This window comes from Colletotrichum godetiae, assembly GCF_030913485.1.
Source record: "Colletotrichum godetiae strain CBS 193.32 chromosome Unknown BDP55scaffold_63, whole genome shotgun sequence".
Taxonomy (NCBI): Eukaryota; Fungi; Ascomycota; class Sordariomycetes; order Glomerellales; family Glomerellaceae; genus Colletotrichum; species Colletotrichum godetiae.
The window spans coordinates 219,774-237,393 of NW_026851311.1; the positions used below are offsets into that span (position 1 = coordinate 219,774).

General features: G+C 46.8%; 4 protein-coding genes across 4 annotated transcripts; 1 reads left to right on the forward strand and 3 right to left on the reverse strand.

The window, feature by feature from the left end:
- Positions 1-698: 698 nt before the first annotated feature.
- On the forward strand, positions 699-1,331 carry BDP55DRAFT_637145 (uncharacterized protein; the record flags this gene model as incomplete). The annotated part of the gene is made up of 1 exon (XM_060572969.1): positions 699-1,331. The coding sequence occupies one exon, from the start codon at positions 699-701 to the stop codon at positions 1,329-1,331; it is 633 nt and encodes a 210-aa protein (XP_060424037.1).
- Positions 1,332-2,636: 1,305 nt separating this feature from the next.
- Positions 2,637-7,592, reverse strand: BDP55DRAFT_563427 (tetratricopeptide; the record flags this gene model as incomplete). Its single annotated transcript, XM_060570242.1, has 4 exons — positions 2,637-3,272; positions 3,334-3,943; positions 4,006-5,913; positions 6,001-7,592. 4 exons carry the CDS (start codon positions 7,590-7,592, stop codon positions 2,637-2,639), a joined length of 4,746 nt encoding a protein of 1,581 aa, XP_060424038.1.
- A 2,027-nt stretch (positions 7,593-9,619) lies between these two features.
- On the reverse strand, positions 9,620-10,801 carry BDP55DRAFT_756890 (ribosomal protein L11; the record flags this gene model as incomplete). The annotated part of the gene is made up of 5 exons (XM_060580769.1): positions 9,620-9,998; positions 10,086-10,410; positions 10,490-10,610; positions 10,690-10,723; positions 10,798-10,801. 5 exons carry the CDS (start codon positions 10,799-10,801, stop codon positions 9,985-9,987), a joined length of 498 nt encoding a protein of 165 aa, XP_060424039.1. The 3' UTR covers positions 9,620-9,984.
- A 999-nt stretch (positions 10,802-11,800) lies between these two features.
- Positions 11,801-14,368, reverse strand: BDP55DRAFT_563414 (Sec23/Sec24 trunk domain-containing protein; the record flags this gene model as incomplete). Its single annotated transcript, XM_060570237.1, has 6 exons — positions 11,801-12,004; positions 12,057-13,154; positions 13,209-13,688; positions 13,744-14,038; positions 14,090-14,220; positions 14,276-14,368. 6 exons carry the CDS (start codon positions 14,366-14,368, stop codon positions 11,801-11,803), a joined length of 2,301 nt encoding a protein of 766 aa, XP_060424040.1.
- Positions 14,369-17,620: the final 3,252 nt, after the last annotated feature.

A 17,620-nucleotide genomic window follows, 5' to 3' on the forward strand; every position in this document is an offset into this window, starting at 1 on the left:
TTTTACTGACCATCTTCCTACCATCTACGACAGACTCTATTTCTCCGATTCAGTGACGACGCACTAGAACAACCAAAAATACATCTCAATCATGGCTTCAATATCGTTCCCGTGATCAGGACCAAGCCGTCATGCGTCCGGTACCAGTAGTAGTAGCCTGGCACCCTGGGCCGTGTATTAACAGACGAATGTCCGAGCGAGGTCTCGCCGTTTAATTCCATGGCGGCGGTGCCAGCACAACGGTTCTCAGCAACGGTCCGTCACGTCTGGAGTACTAGCTAGCCAGCCACGTTTCTGTCCTGCTGGCTTGACCAACGATGGCAGTTCCAGCCAAATTTACGGATACCTAGGTCGCCCTTTGGACAGCAATATGCCTACACAAGCTGCATCGGACTATCGACGAGCGAGGGGAGACTGGCGTGCCACTGAGATTCTTACCGTCGCGAATAACGTGGCCAGAGTTCATACCACGCCTCATGCCCCCCTATGCCCTGGCCTCGAGCCAGCCACAGGATGTGAACCAGCGGTGCCGTACTCTAGTTCACTCGTGAGACTGGAATGAAGATCTCTAGATGATTTACCCTCATTCTTCCTTTCCTCTCGTCTTCCATATTGTTGAGATATTGAGCCGGTCGCCGTCTACCAATCGTGGACACGAAGATGTAGCTAGTACTTTATGCTAGTTCATCGCAACCACCATGAGGACCACACAATGCCAAGTTCCCTCCCATGTTGCTCTTGTTGTTGTTGCTGTTGATGTTGTTGTTATGATGATCATTGCTACACAGTGCCGTCGCGATGTCTCAAGATCTAGAGCGTCAGAGGAGGGCGAATTAGGAGCTTTCAACGATGTCCACACAAAGAAGAATCTGCTGAATGCCAAATTGACCTGGCTCTTGGTGCCACAGCAGCCGAAAGATGTGACGGCTAAAGTGATGGGTTCAAACGGCCATGTACACTTCTCCAGGCTCATGACTTTGTCTCGCACGAGCCCTTCTTACTTGCCGGATAAACTACCATCGTCTAAAACCCCTAACGATTCTGTTTTCCCTAATAACGGGCGTCTTGGCCGAACCATTTGTGAAATTTTGCGAATCACTGTCCTTAGGGATGAGAAGAGACGAACAAGCAGGAGGACTAGTGGATTGATTGAAAGATGCAGACCGTTTTGCACACATTATTTTAGACTTGTCTTGCTTGTCAAAGTACCGACACCTCGGGGGCTTGGGTCATTGGGAGATGAAAAACGCAAAATGGCCTTGTTTGTCAAGCCGTTAGACCCCCTTCGTCTCGCCTTCCCGCCTATTCGCCTGCCCGGCTTTTCCGCCTGATAGTGTATCAACTATGGTGAGATAGATCTTCCTTTTCTCTAGACAGAGTAGAACGCTTTGCTCAATAGAGCTTTCCCTTCCGGTCCCAGCCCAAAGATTGTCGAGTGGATTACTGTTAGGTATCACCGTCCCGTGTCTATCGAGCAAAAATATTAGCCCCGAGACCATGTCCCTTGCTGCAATCCTAGTTTCCACGTTTGTGGCGTTCGTCCTCCTCCCCGGCGCCCCTAAGTAGGAAAGGGCATGGCTCGATAGCGGTGCGACAATCGTATCCGGACAAACACACAACTCACGGGGGGGAGCTACTTCAGTTGAGCCTAGGTCGAGCGTCAGTCATCGTTAGCGAGCCATGCCAACGCCCCTCTCCGTTCTGATGCCTTTCGTAATTCGTATGTGGAGGGAGAAACATTGATGTCCTCGATTTATCATTGGTTGCATTACGGAACGCTGGGCATTCCCATGGTTGACGAACCGAGTCAACGGTGTTCTTGCCGCCTGCCTAGCCTCCCCGTCCATCGGCGCCCTCGTGGCATGGATACCAATACAAGTACACGATGGTTGTGATGGTACTGGCGACAACCGCTTGCTGTGTTGCTATCCTTTCCCCGCTTTCTCTGTATGTCCAAGGTAGAACGAGTGCCAGTGGCTATATGCCAAGCGCTAGTCTCGGTCTCCTTGAGCCCAACCCAGCCTGACTCTCTCATGCTCGCCGTGACGACAGGTCATCGTATCCCAGCCTCTGGCATACGCAGCCTGCGGAGGCTTAAGGGTGTCGATCGCAGAAGAGGACAGAGGTCTCGACCTTGATTGAAATGGTCTGATGGCTGGTTGAAGCCCAGAACTAGTGTATAAGCAACCGAAATCAATCAAACGTAAATCGCGAGGGCCTCACATCTCACATGGACGAGGGAAGAGGCCCAGGGTATTATTATATACATCATAGCCTGCTCCAAGGCAAGCCTCCCTCCAAACGCCGGCTCCATCTCGCAACCAACACTGAGTTTTCCTCAGTAACGTTAAAGCAGTGAAAGATATGCCAAGTTCATAGGGCAGCATTGCTCTGGACTGGTGTCTACGCTGAGCAATGGCATATCCTCCGCCTAAAACTCCTGTCGCTGATGTCTAAACTTGGCCCGCCCCTTGGCCAGCCTGTACAATCCTAGTGCATCCAGAACAAAAGTCAAAGAAGATGCCCACAAAACTAAAGTGATTTCGGCAAGTATAAGTACTGGGCTCGAGCTCTTCGTCCCAGTACATGAATGCGTAATCGAAGTTGCCATGCCCCTGAAAGAAATGCTGGAGCCTCTACAAGTAAATATCTCCGTCCTCTCCTGCCACCCAGCGTCGCCACGCCTCGTCGTAGGCCGTCTCTAGATCAACCACCCATCGTCTGGTATCGAAAAGTGCACACGTCCATTTGCTGTCCCAGAGTGTTTTACGCAAGGTTGCCAAGCGACCCCTGCCTTCGCCGTAGCCACCACGGCCGATTTGATAGGATAAGTCATTCGCTAATCTGATGGCAAAGAGCTCGTAGTCCTCTTCACTGCTGGCGATGAGGTCTTTCGCTGCCTCGGCCCCCTCGGGACCTTTGGGCAGCGCGCCCTTCAAAATCGATGCCGCCATACGCGAACACATCTTGTAGGGGTATCGTGGTAGTGTTAGGAGAGGTGTACTAGACCACAATACATCTGCGGCCGTGGTATGCGCGTTGCATTCGGGAGTGTCGAGGAATAAATCGCAGACGCGAGCTCGGGATATATGCTGGTTCTTCGGCGCCACGTCCGTAAATATGATCCGATTAGCAACTTCTTCCCCGGCCCAGGCCTTCGCCGTCCTCCTGAGATTCGTTTCTCCCAGCTCGGGGAATCGTAAGAGCCATAGGATGGCCTTGGGGGCCTGTGCTAGGATGCGTAGCCACGTCCGAAACGTTGTAGGGTCGATCTTGAAAGTGCATTAGCTCCTGTTGTCGGTTGTGATACACAATAAGAAGAATGTGACGAACCTTATATAGCTGATTGAAGTTTCCCATGATAACAGTATCGTCAGGCAGGCTGGGAAACAGCTCTTTCCGCATACCCCACCGTCGGCGCTGCTCATCTTCCCATGAAACTTTATGTTCATCGGGGTCACTCGACTGCGCATGGTCACAGCAAAAGAAAGTATCCTTGCAGAACACGATGTTCTCCGAGTAGATCCATCCTCCGTCGCCTTCTTCAGTTTTGTCCTCAAAAATGTCTCTGACAGAGAGGTTACCACGCCAAGGGCGTAGTGTCTCCGGGGGGATGGCTGTGGCATCTGCAAGCAGATAGTCACACCACTCGGCACCTAAGCTGCCGGCAAAGCCCATGAAGGACATTTGGATTGGGGCTGGTCTCGCAGCAAAGATTTCGTTGCGAGCACCTCTAGTATAGCCATTCAAGTTGACAAGAATGTGAATATTGTCTTGAACGATTTGCTCCACTAACTTGTCCGAAGTCCATGTGCTGGCATCTCGGAACACTGGCGCTTCACTTTCAATCTGCAGCCGATGAACAGATTTATCACTCGCTGTCGTAGCATAACAGAACGCTTTTACGCGAGCGGTATCGTGAAATCCGAAAACAGATTGCATACTATTTGAATATCAGTATTAGCTGCGGGTATCGTAACGTGGAATCGATTCGAGGCGTCTTACAGGTGAGCCAAGGGATGGTTATTGAAATCTGAGGAAACATAGCCAACATTCAGATGAGGCGATGGCGGCGCAGGTGGGGGGTACACAGTTTTTGGAAGCCAGGGGGAGCGAAGTGTCGAACAGGAGATCCTGAAGGCATTGCGTTGCGATATCATACGAATGTCCTTCGCTGTCAAGGGGCAGGTGAAGGTATGGAATGGTAGGACTGTTGGAGCGGATGGTACAGCGAGGGTGGATGGCAACTGAGGACGTATGTACTCCGAGGTTGACTTCACTAAGCCCCGAAGATACTTGTCGCAATACCATCGCCGCATCGCTGCCCGTGCACCACGCTCCACGAGCCTCAAGAGACGCGATCCTTCCCAAGGACTCTTGGACCAGCTGAGTAGCTTTGCCGAGAAGTCGGAATGGGCGTCTGTTGATTCCCCGTCGGCCAAACATAGCTGTGCAACCAACGATGCAATATCGTTATCTTGTAAAACACCAACGCCCCAAGTTGACGCGTCAGCAAGTTGGCGAGACACAATGTCAACAACCTTCTTCGTTAGGCCGGATCCTTGGTCTTCCTTTGTGGCATCGAAAAACATGCCGTCATTGTCGACGTGCCAGCGATCGTACGTGCCTCCCTGTAGGAGTGCGCCGCCTCGGCCTCTCCAGTCGCAAACCGAGTTCAAGGCTGTAGATAGCCCGCACACTGCTTCTGCAAATTCTGGATTGGAGTGAACCGCCCTTTTGTAGTATGTGATTGCATCGCTGATACGCCCCCGATCCTTGACGGCATTTGCGAGGTTTGTCAAGGCGATATCAAAGTTTCCATCGCACTGGACTGCCTGCTCATACATCTGAATTGCAAGGTCTAGCTGTCCAATGTCCTTGAGAAGGCTACCGAGATTGGTGTGCAGGTGAACGTGCTTCGGATCCAGTGTGAGTCCGTAGTTATAGTACGCAAGAGCCAAAGCGAGTCCGCTGCCAGGGGTAATGCCAGGAATACTAGGCAATGACGACAAAGTCTGACTAGAAGTAGCTGCCATGGGCTGCTGTACACTAGCAAGTAGAATGCCTACATTGTTTGCCGTAGACGGGCTCTCTTGAAGTGAAAGTGAAAGATAGTAAAGTGAGAGAATGTCACCAACGCCAGCCGACTTCCTCATCAATCTCGCAGTCTGTGATCCAGAGGACATGGCATCCTGGAATATCTTGGCGAGAGAAAGTAGCGAGTTGCTCGTAGTTTGAATTGCCGCTCGCTTAGGGCCGCCCTCAGGTACAAATCGTAGGCCAGGGAGATCGCCGTTGTTGGAAAATACCAGCTTTGCCGTGCGCCTCGCCTGCTCAGGAGGCAGTAACAAGGGGCGAGACGGCGTCGCCGGGTCGATGAAGGGGTGATTGCTGCCGTTTGGTGACAAAACCTGCTGAATCTGTCGGACCAATGTCTGGACAGAAGCTGTTCTTCTTCCTGCGCTGATCAAGACGGCTTCCTCAAAGGCTTCAGAAGCCCCCGCGATGTCTTTCAGACTGTACAGCATTGTCCCTTTGGCGTGAACTAATGCGAGGATGCGGCCATTTTCGGTACCTGGAATGGCATAACCGCTCGAACCAAAGCCAGGTTGGGTTCGGCTCTCGTCAAGGAGACTAGTCGCCAAGCCAGAAGCAGCATCTCTTCGGGCGGCGGTAGCGTCATATCCAGCCTCTCCTGTTGAGCCCTGTGGTAGCCTGAGAGACTTTTGAACAAAATTGATTACATCAACCGCATCGACACTTTTCTTCTTGTACAGCAGACCGACCAGATGCTCTACTGCTTCAAGATATTGCGGTCGAGTTCTAATCGCCTTCAACCAGCATTTCTCCGCCTCGTCTTGTCTGTTGAGGCAGTACAAAGTGGCTGCCTGATTCGACACTGCTTCCACATGGCTATATGGCGAATTAGTAAGGGTGAGCTCATAATATCATGACTATGGAAGCCGGACGCAAGAAGGGAGAGGGGAGATGGAGACTTACTTTGGCTCCAGTGAAGTGATTCGGGTGAACCATTCCAAGGCTTCCTCGAAGTGTTCCAGGCCGTAATGTAAGCAGCCTCCCAGTAGAACACCATCAGTCCATTTCCATCCAGTTACCTCACATACACGGGTGAGAGTTTCTAGGGAGCTTTTGGCGTTTGCCAGAGGTGAGCCTCTTGAGATCTGGTTCGGATACAAGGAGCCACTTGAGTTCGCGACCGAGAAATTGCTATACGGGAAACCCGTGACTCCATTCCAGCCAACGTGATGCGCTGGGAGCGACGATTTATCTCCCAAGGAACTAAACAGCATATTGTCTTGTGAGTTCCTGAGGTTTGCGTTGGCCATCATAGCGGCATCTCCAGGAAAAAAGAGGTCTGGGGCCAAGGTGACAATGGGCTGTTTGGGCGGTTTGGGATATACCACCATTCTCGAGGTAGTGCTCAGAGCTGAGCCGGGCCTCAATTGCTGAGTTTTGCGCCCATGATGCAAGAGCGCGAGTAAATCAACATAGCTTCGGTGTGCTTGAGCTAACACTCTTTCTCTGTACGCGGATGGATGTGTCTTGTTCATGGAATTGACAGCGCTAACAGCCTGGTGCGGTTCTAGCGTTAGAGCCTCCAAATGACATTGAGATGGTTGCAGAAAGCCAGATCCGTATGCCGAAAGGTGAGCGTAAGGATCCGGCGGAGTGAAGTGGGCAGATGGTCCTAGCATCTGATTCTGCACGTGGGAGTAACGATGGTCATATATTGATGGTGACGGAGACGGGGTATGGTGCATCGGCGGGCCGACATAGCTCTGCTCTTGCTGATGCGCCGGAAACCACGAGCTGCCCACATGTGGTATTCCTGGGATGGCATTTTCTGAAGGGAAAGGTCCCAGAAAGTAAGAGCTGGTGTTGAACGGCGTAGGCCGTGAATGAAGCTGAGGAGTAGAGCCAAATAGCGCAGCCGTATCTGGAGTGTTGAACCCATATTGCGAAGAGGCCATCGACTGGTGCGTCAAGTCCTGTGCAAGGGGCCATAGTTGGTACGTTGTAGGCGTCGTGTTCAGACCACTGCCTGCGTGATCACGGACAGGTAGAGAATTGCGGATCTGGTCGGTTGTCTGATGAGGGCGATTCATATCATAGGCCATCTGAACGGCCGGGAGCGCCATCTGCTTCAGGGGCGGAGGCCTCGAGGCGTACTGAGCATGGGAACCATCGTAGCCAGCTTCAATAGTGCCATTCGGCGTCTTACGTCGCAACTGGTGTTCCGGTCCGTCAAGGAAATGCGACTGGCCCGCGGCCGTCGTACGGCGCTGAATCGGTTGATTTGGGTGTGAAGTCCGGATTGGAAAGGATCGTGGCGTCTTGCCGTCAGGGAAAACAGCGCTCGCCGAGCCGGCTGGCAGGCAGCGTAAGTTCTGATTGAAAGTATACGTGCTGAAGTGAGGGAGTGTATGGTAACTATGCTGGTGCGGTAGGTAGTCTTCTGGCTGGTGGTGGTGCTGCTGGCGCTGCTGCTGTTGTGGCTGCTGGAAGGGCGGGAGGGGATCGAAGTTTGGCGCTTGTGGCACCGAATGGTGCATCTGAACTAGAGGCAACATGAGTTATGTGATGAAGACGACCAGGCGCTTCTGGTTATCATGAGACGGAACGCGGAATGAGCGAGCTCAACACGAAGGATGATACTACGAGTTCCAGGCTGGATATATCGATCCGTGAACCAGTTGTCATTGCCTGCTGGCTAGAGCATGGCTGACAGGCCGGCTGACGGGCATGGCCTCTGGGACGCCTCGAGCGAACGGCTGTGCCAATGCCCGATAGCAAGGCTACCTGCCCTGCGGCCTTGTCAAGCCTATGAGCCCGACTCTCTTGTGGTTCAAGTTCGACGAAGCGCGACGTAAGGTAATGTCGAGAGAAGGTCGGGGGTTTTTTTAATGCAGACGTTCGTCGTCTAGTCTTTAAGATGGCGCCGGGTTCGTCGGTCGAGGTGATGGGAGGCTGGGGGCCTACTGGAGGAACGGCAACGTTGGAAAGAGTCGACTTGACCGACGGGTACGGCGACAAATATCGCAGGAGGAGCGGTTGAGGCGGTTGATCGAGTGGTCCTCTGTTGACGAAAAGAAGAATGCGAAAGCAACGTGGAGTGCGGAGCGAGACACAATGCGACTAGTGCGAAATCTGCAGCGGCAGTAATAGTAGTAGTAGTAACGGTAGCCGTAGCGGTAGCCGTGACGGGAGCGGGAATGACAGCTATAGCTTGCAGCCGTGGGCGTGGCTATAAGTTTGGTTGTGGTGGGAAGAGGCAATGTGATTCAGCCCGGTTTAGCCCAGTCGGGTGGTGGTGGTGGTAAGGTACGACAGCCGCTGGAACACCCAGGAAGCGCAGATCAGGTCAGACAGATAAGGCGATCATCTAGACGGACCACATAGGGAGTCACAGGAGTGTAGTAGTCGGTCAGACGTCAACGGTCGGGATATTGCAATGGATATCAGCCCGATTCAGTGAGTTGACCTGAACGCTGCCCTACAGCCTGAATTCAAATCGATTCATCTCGATCTGCTCGACAATCTGCCAAAGAGTTCCCAGGTCCCCTCCCTGCTTATGACCTCCAGCCTGACGCGGAGGTACGTATCCTAGGGTAGAGAAGCCAGGACGGCGACGAGAGGCGTAAGAAAAAAGATCAGCGTACCACAGATACTGGACACACGAGTCTGCGCAGTGTTGTGTACACTATACGCGGACCATGGACATGGGGTGCCTTGGATTGGTGGTTTGGCTATTCAAAGTCGGATGACGTGACTGGGGTGGGCATGGTGAGGAGTGTGATGAGGTGAGGCATCAGGTAAGTTAGGTGACGGGGCAGGGCGGGGGTCACAACTGGGGCTTGTTCCGTAGTGCTCAAGAGCGGTCAGACGAGGTGAGCAACGAAGGATAGGGTAAGGTATACAGGACAGGAGGCAGCGGCTGGCAGCGGCTCATGATTGAAGTGATCGAGACTGTTGTAACTTGTATCAGTAGTAATTCAAGACGGGAATGCCGCAACAAAACTTGGCAGGAAAGCACGGCCAACGAGGTGTGGGAGGACTGCTCAAGCAGGGAAGTTAATTATACCAGGCCCTCTCTATCCGTGCTTGGGAAGGCTTTTGACAGAGTGCACACACAGAGAGCGAGCGAATTCTCTTGTATGGAAGTAAATGCGGAGGCCGAAAGTCGCGGACAAGATACTCATTGTGGGTTTGACGTAGAGTAATAGAATACCTACCAACGGCGAGAAGTTCCAACACTGCCTACCCGACCACAATAAGATGAAGACATACCTCTATCAATCTTAAACGCCGGCCGGTGAGGTGACAAGCCTGGATCCATGCATTAGTGCCAAACACGTTGGTTTCGCTGCACTGCTTAAGACAATGCTAATTTTACCAACTATACCTACTTACGCGATGAATGCACTAGGTATACCAGATAAAACACTCCGTATTCCTCCTTCCTACTGTTCCTCGTCAACTTGCACAAGAAGGCATTCCCACCCTCGGTTTGCGAATCTAATTACGCAGAATTTAGATATTGCCGGCGTCACTTCAGACTAGCTTGAAATACGAAATACAAGTACACAGATGCGCGAACACAATTTACCGAATTCGGGCTGTACCTATGAGATCAGACCTATGACGGTACTTGCAGTGGTCGCATTCTCTTTCCCGCCGCCGTGACTTCCCGAGCCATAACCAATGCCACAACCACGTCCTTGCCATGGCATACCCGGGATTCCGAGTAGGAATCCGCACGCCAATTCGAGAACCTCGACATCACAACGAAATGTGTCGCGGCCAGCAAGATCACTACGATATTTGGAAACTTTGTCATTTGGTCATTCGGCAATTCTTTTTTTCTTTGCCCAAGGTTGTCCCTTTTGGGTAGTCCCCTTAATGCAGAACCGTTCCTAAACTCCAGAAGTCATGCGAGAGCGTCCGTCCAGCTATTGACCTCCTTTATTCCTCAGGGACTGTTAATTTTGTTAGCCAGGTACTCCAAGCGCTTGTCATCGCTTTCCGAATTTGGAACGCGATTGACGAGGACGGACGGTACTTACTGTCAATCTCACCAGCATCGATAGCGTCGGTGATGGCCTTGGGGCTCTTGCCGTCAACCTGGCATCCAACACTGTTTGCCGTTCCCAGAATCTCCTTAACACCGCCCTCCAACGACTTGGAGAATGACTTGTGGCGCATGGTTCTCGCAATCTCGATGATCTCCTCCAGAGGAACAGACTTGTTGTGCTTGATGTTCTTCTCCTTCTTGCGGTCGCGAGGGGGCTCCTTGAGGGCGCGGATGATGAGGGAAGAGGCAGTGGGGACAACGGAGACGGCGGCTTGACGGTTCTGGATAGTGAGCTTGACCGTCACGCGGAGGCCCTTCTATAAATCCAATCATGTCAGTGCTATTCTTGCTCGCTTGCGGGGGTATTGAAGCTCAAAATTGGAGGGATTGCCGTACCCAGTCGCCAGTTGCCTTCGCGATATCTTCACCAACTTTCTTGGGAGACAGACCGAGAGGACCGATCTTGGGGGCCAAGGCCGAGGAGGCACCAACCTCACCTCCGGTGGCCAGGAGGTGGCTATATTGGCGAACTATGTTAGTATAAAAATTCCCTCCTCATCACGCAATATTCAAGTTTGAGTGAAGGTGCAACGTACATGACCTTGACTTCGTTGGGATCGAATTTGGGAGCTGAGCAAAGCGGCAATCGTCAGTTTTCTTGTCGTCGCTGATTAGGCCTCATGGCTGTCCGAAGGGGCACTTACGCATCGTGTCTGCTCTCGGGTCTGGGTCTGATGGGAAAGTTGGTGTCGGAAGATGGAGTTGAGGCCAAGTTGGACGGGGGAAAATGTTGATGAGTTCTGTGCGCCTTCCCGCAGCCCTAGGCAAAAAAGACTAAGGGACTGCGCCACCTTTTCTGTGGCTGAGTGGAAAAAAAATCGGTGCACAAAAGCCTGGCCAATGACTCTTTTGTCGGGCTCCACTATCCACGAAGGGCCTTTTTCGCCAGAGGAAGCCACGACTGTCACGTGGTTTGTCGTGATGCACACCTGCCCGGGAGGTGCCTGCCCGCCTTTTGTACCTTATCTTATCTCTCGATCAGTCCTCACAAGACTGCGCCACACTAAGTGCCTTAGCCCAGCCACAAGTCAGAAAGGCAAGTTTGCCGAAGTAAGGTACGAAAGTACAGCGGATATGGTGCTGCATGTACAGTACCGCCCTCCGCTTCTCCCACTCCGTAACCATCTTGGTGGGGGGCGGGGTCCTTCACCTGTATCCCCATTCCATCGCGCTTTACATGTGCCAGGTCAGATTGTCGGATGAGTCTCTCCAAACGCCTCGACTTAGGTATAAATTCAACGACGCTGGCTTGACATACTTGAAAAATTGATCGACCTTGGGCATTGGAATCCGGCACGATTTACAAAGAGCAACATTATTCTCCGCGTTATTGAAGTTAAGCACACAGTTCTTTGATTCGTTGGCATTTGTCTTCGTAATTACGGCAAAGTCAGAAGTGTTATATGCCAAATATGCCAGCAACAACATCCCGACTCCGAATTTGCGCTTATGCCCTTTCGTCCCCCATTCCGTGGATTTCTTGTCTCTTGGCATGACCAAGACGACCACCACATCGATACTGAGACCACTGTTCTCCCTCAGCCCATGGCGATACATCACTCCATCATCTAGTTTGTGCCGCTTACTGCCAGCCTGAAATCCATCGTTAGCAAGTCCATTAGGCTAGGATAAATATCGAATGCTTTCTTACTTCATGAGATGGTCCATAAAGGTTTGCAGAGACACGTCATCGGTGAAGATAGTCTGTGCGTTTTGCGCCCCCACGCCGCCATAAGCTCCGGTGGTATGGGTGGTCGACGGGTTGAGCTTAGAGAGGAGGAATCTGGCTTGCGAACCTCCAGCATCACAGACAATGAATCGAGGCAGCGGGAATCTGTCGGTGATTAGATCCTACCGAGCGTTAGTTGACATGCTGACAATTTTGAAAAAGGACAGAGCTTACTTTTGCGTCTTCCTTGGGCTGCTCGAGCAGAGACGCAAAGTTCTCATAGCCCTCTTGGTCCTGGTATCCCGCCTTGCGCCACTCGGCGACCGTCTCACCGTGGAAAATGAGAATGTGGAAGAAAGTGTCGAGAAGAAGGATATGGGTGGGCTGAATAGAAGTGGAGTCCAGCAACACAGGCTGGCCACCCTCTTGATCGAACGTGTATGAGTCTAACGTGGGCTGGATCATGATGAGCGAGTTGCTTACGTCCTCATGGTTAAGAACATGGCGATAGAAGGCTGTCTCGTCAGGGGAGTTATTGAAAACCTGCAGGAATTGACTTCTTCGGAGATGGAACATGAACTGCGGATACAGTGTAAAGTTCTTCTCGAGCCGGAAGGAAGATGGGTCATCTTTCCGGTAGTCTGCAAAGCGGGAGCAGAGCCTGATAAGCATCCTGTCAACCCATCGCAAGACATCCGGACCGTCATCGACTTCGGCCTTAAACACTGCAATGCGGGACATGAGGACAGCAGCAGCTTCCTGGTCGAACGATTGCGCGATAGCCGGATCGCCAGCTGGGCCACTAAGGTTTCTGGCGATTGTTGTAACCCTTAGGTGGAATTGGCCGGACGAGTGTTGGTAGTAGGTAAGGAATTGGATCATGCCCTTCTGTGGCGTTTGCTGATGCTGCGTGGGGCCTCCCTGACTTGCGATCTCGAAGTATACGCCGTAACTCGCGTTCGGGTCAATGCCGCACATCTTCCATGAGCATGTGTTGCCTATACCACATTCTGTCTCTCCAACCGATGTCGATTTCTTGTTGAGTGAAATGGCATGGCCTATCAGTCCAGTGACCTTCAATTCCTTGGTGGTGAGTACTTCGAGCGTAGCATTGAAGCCCATGAGCAAGTTGTCGTCGCCATCCTTTTCGAACACGCGAATGAACGATTGCCTGAACATAGAGGAGGTGAAGCTGTCTGTTAAAATCATATGGCCACCGGTGGAGTTACAGAGGCCCTTCATCTCCAAGAGACCGACTTGATCGAGACAACCCGCAAATATGTCAATAATGTGACCGTTATGAGCGGTCCTCTTGGCTAGGATATCATAGAACTGGAGACTAGCGTTAGCTTTTTCGCACGAGGGAAACCTCATCTAAGTACCAACCTTGAGTGCCTTCTTGTAGTACTTGATGTTGTCACGGTCAATGTCGTGATGCGATCGGATGGGCTCTCTCAGCTCAGGGCCAACTACCATGCCGGGTCCCTCTGTTGCCGGCCCACCAGCGAAAAGCATGATGCGGCCACCAGCGTGCTGGAATGAGGACTCAAGTAGTCCTACAGCGACGCTAAGAGCGACGCCAGAACAGCGCAGACTCCTGCGATCGTTGGCTACAGGCCATGGATCCTTCTGTAGCTGCTCCAAAGCTTTTGTCAACTGGAACTCGGCCTGCTGAACGGGCAGCAGAAATCTCGACGCAGGGCCGGCAGGCATCGGTCTTCCGGGCTGTTGCTGGGGCATGCCAGGTCGCATTGCCGGGGAGAGCAAGCCGAGCATCTCCTGCACCTGCTTCGCAGAGTAGTCCTTGCTACCACGGAACACATACGATTTCGCGCATTCAGTGTAGCCGATTTCGTGAACTTGGGCCTTGGGAGGTGAGTGATCAGCAAAGAGATGAAGCGGTAGTGGACCCTGCACTTACCATTGTGCCATATGTGATTAAACCAACGAGTGCATTCTCGGGTAGCAGACTAAGGCTCATGACCAGCGACTCCTTAAGCGCAGCCAAGCTGTCATCCTCTTGGCAGGTATCAACAACATAGAGGAAGATAGGAGGGCTTGGCGCCGGCCGTGACAGACGGTACTCAATCGTCGTGTTGGAGGGGTGAAGTTCGGGGGGGATCGCATTGGCGGTAATATCTTTGTAATGAGGTGGGAGAGGGTTCCGCGACAGGCAGAACGGGCAAATCCAGAGGCGAGCTCTAACATCCACGGAACTGACCCAGATTAGGCTCATAGATCTTGATAACCCAGCTCGCTTTACTCACCAGAAAGGGTTGAGAACGGAGCGGCAAGGTTGCTTGCAAGTGACCGGTTCGAATTGAAGGAGTGGTGTGTCGGGCTTCTCTTTAAGAGGAGTGTAGTTGGCCCCAATCGGCACGACCAAGCGCGATGCTTCCTGCATAAGCACATGTCAGAGGATGCAGAGAGATACTACACCGAGCGCAACTGACCATACGAGAGCTAGGAAACACGTTCCAACTCAGGCGAACGCCATCGCGATCCTCGACCTCGCTCCATTGCTCCTTGAGAGCTTCGTAATCCATCGTTGTGTGAGTGCTCTGCTGCGATCGAAAGTTGGGCAATGCGGCTTTGTCGTGTATCTTTGGAGGTATGGTCAGCGGCGGGTATGTAGGGGTGGAAGAACGGTGCATTTAGTTCATACCTAACTTGCCAGCAAAATATTTGCGCGTGCCGCGAGGATTGTTGTGTTCGACAGAAGACACGACGGAGATAGTAGCTTGGTATGGCCACGGTGCAGTTAACAAACGACAACGACTTTGAGCTGTGGCCTCCTACCAGTGGAGGAAAGGTGGCAGGAACGAGCTGTGGTGGAGACAGGCTACCTGCCAGTGACCTACCGATACCAGCTGTGTAGGTGTCTCTAGCTCGCGACTGCGGCTGCCCAGCGGAGACCGTGCTCAAACACAATGGCGCCCGCTTATTTAATTCAATGCCTGCTCGGGAGTGAGTGGGTCGAGAACAGTGCAAACTTATAGATTAATATAGTCCCTCGGCGGAGGCATCCGCCGGGGCACCAATATATACGACGTATTATATAACGGGAAAACTGGGTATATTCTACTATATACCTAACTATTAATAGCCAACCGAACTCTAACTATTACCTATTACGGCCAGCTAGTTTATAAAATCTAATATAAAGTTAATAATTAAAAAAAAACCATAAAAGTTTATTTTTAAGCCCGGCTTAAATCTATATTATATATAAATCCTAATTTTAAATACATCCTTTATTTTATATTATTTTATATTATTTAATTGTTTATTAAATAATTATTCGTTTTATTTATTTATAAATATCTGTTTTTATTTCATTATATAATTATAATTATATAATTTATTTATTATTTTTTTATTTTAAAGAGAGTTATTTTAAGTCCGTACTTATATATATATAATATAGTAGCCGCTATAGTCTTATAAAATAGGACGTTAGCTTTATTATAAATATTAGGTTATAATATTAACTTCTCTTTTTAAAAATCTAGTTCTTAGGCTTATAAATAAGTCGTTTATTCTTAAATTAAGAAATCGTTAAGTATATTTATTAAAATATATTAATATAATATTAAGTTAAATTAAAAAAACTAAATTTTTAAATAGCTATGTTTCGTTATAAATTATTATATATTATTTGTTTTATTAATAAAGATATAAAAATAATATTTTATTTAAACTATTATTTATAAGGTATGTAATATTTAATCTTTTTCAATTTTAAAACCTATAGAATATATCATTATCTAAGTATTTTCTATAATACTTTTATTAATACTATTTATATTTATAAGTATTTAGATTTCATTTCAATAAATTATAATTAATAATATAATAAGTTACTTAAAAAGTCCGATCGCCTTAATTATAAAAATAGATAGAAAAGTTACGTTTCTAAAAGAGGGCTATAAAATTATAAAAAAAGCTAAGGCTTTTTAAAAGGCTTAAATTAAATTAAATAAGCCCTTATTTAAACTAAAATACCTTTATTTTATCATTATATTATATATAAACTAGGCTATTAATAAAGGTTCTACTTAATTATCTTATTTATAATTTACATTATAAAAAAATATATTCTAAAAATCTGATTAATTTTTTCTATTTATTTATTAATTTATAAATAAAATAACATTAATAATTTATAGTCTATACTAATTTACGAAATTAAAGATCTTTAGAACTTAACAGTGAATAATTTATCTTTATTGAAAATAATTTTATTTAATAATCTATAATTTACGATTATTATTTTAAAAAAACATATATATTAGTTCCTTAATATTACTTACTTTTTTATAAAATATAAAATAAGTATATTTAATAAGTCGGTCGACGATAATTGAGATATTATTATAATATATATTCGTAAATAGTTCTTTAAACTTAAAGAATTTAATAATAAAGTCTTAGGAGATTAATTATTATAATTTTATTAATATGAATAATTTATAGAACTTATAGGGGCTATTTTTACTTTTTTATAGGTTTTGTAATTCTTAATTAAGTTAATAATTTCTACTTATATTATAGATTTATTATAATATTATTTAATACGTTTCTATATCTTTATAATACTTTAATAACTATATACCCTAATATTATAGATATTTATAATAAGCTTAAAGATTATTTTTCTAATTATACTAATATTAAGCTTTTTAGCTATTATAAAGGATTTAATAATAAATATAAGGTCGCCCTTATTATTAAATTTAAGGATAATTTAGATTTCCTTAAGGACCGTAACCTTATAATCTAATCTTTTATTAAAAACGTCTATTTTATTAATTCTTAATTTTTTAATAAACAATCTAGAAGTTAAATTTTGAAAAGATTTTAATTTATTAATTTATTGATTATTTAAATTGCTATTTATTATAAAATTAATAAGGTTTTTAAAGTTTATATAGACCGTAACCTTATACTTAGTTTTTAATAATTATAATTAAAGTATTTTAAGAATTAAAATTCTAATTATTAATTTTCTCTTGTAGCTTTATTAATTTAATTTTAATCTATAAAATACTTTGAAATAGAATATATAAAAATAAAGTTTTCTTTATAAATTTCGTTAATTTAAAACTACTCTTATAAGAAGGTTTAAAATATCGGTCTTAATTTTAAAGGGTCGTTTTAAATTAAAAAATTGTAATTATTGATTTAAAAATAACTATATTTTTAACTTTAATAAATATTCTTTTATAAATTAAATTTTAAATCAATAATATATCTTTTATAATTAGGTTATTAAAAGGTTTAACTATATTAATATAATTTTTAAGAAATTATTAATAAAAATTAATAAATTTTAAAAAAGCTTATATATTCTTAACAGTCTAGAGTATATGCTAGTTCTTAATTACTTTTATCTTTAATAATTATATATTTATCTATTTTAATATAATATTATGTTTTAGAAATCTAGCCTTTTAAATATAGAATTAGATTTCTTAAACTCGATATAAAGTTTAATATCTTAAAGTTTTTAAAATACTTTAAAAATATATTTTTTATATATTTTAAGGTTTAAAGAAAAGATAAGGACGTTATGGATATTATTAATAATAAAAATATCTTATATGGGTGCCTAGTGCACGGGCACCTAACTAGGCCTGGCTCAGCTATAAAGCTATAGCTAAAGCTCGATGTAGCCTAGCTATAAGGCTACGGCTAAGGCTTAGCGAATCTTTAATAAAGCTTAGCTTAAAAAAAAAACTAATTTTTATAATAACCTTATAAAAGTATTAAGCTTAAATTTATATAAAATATTAGAT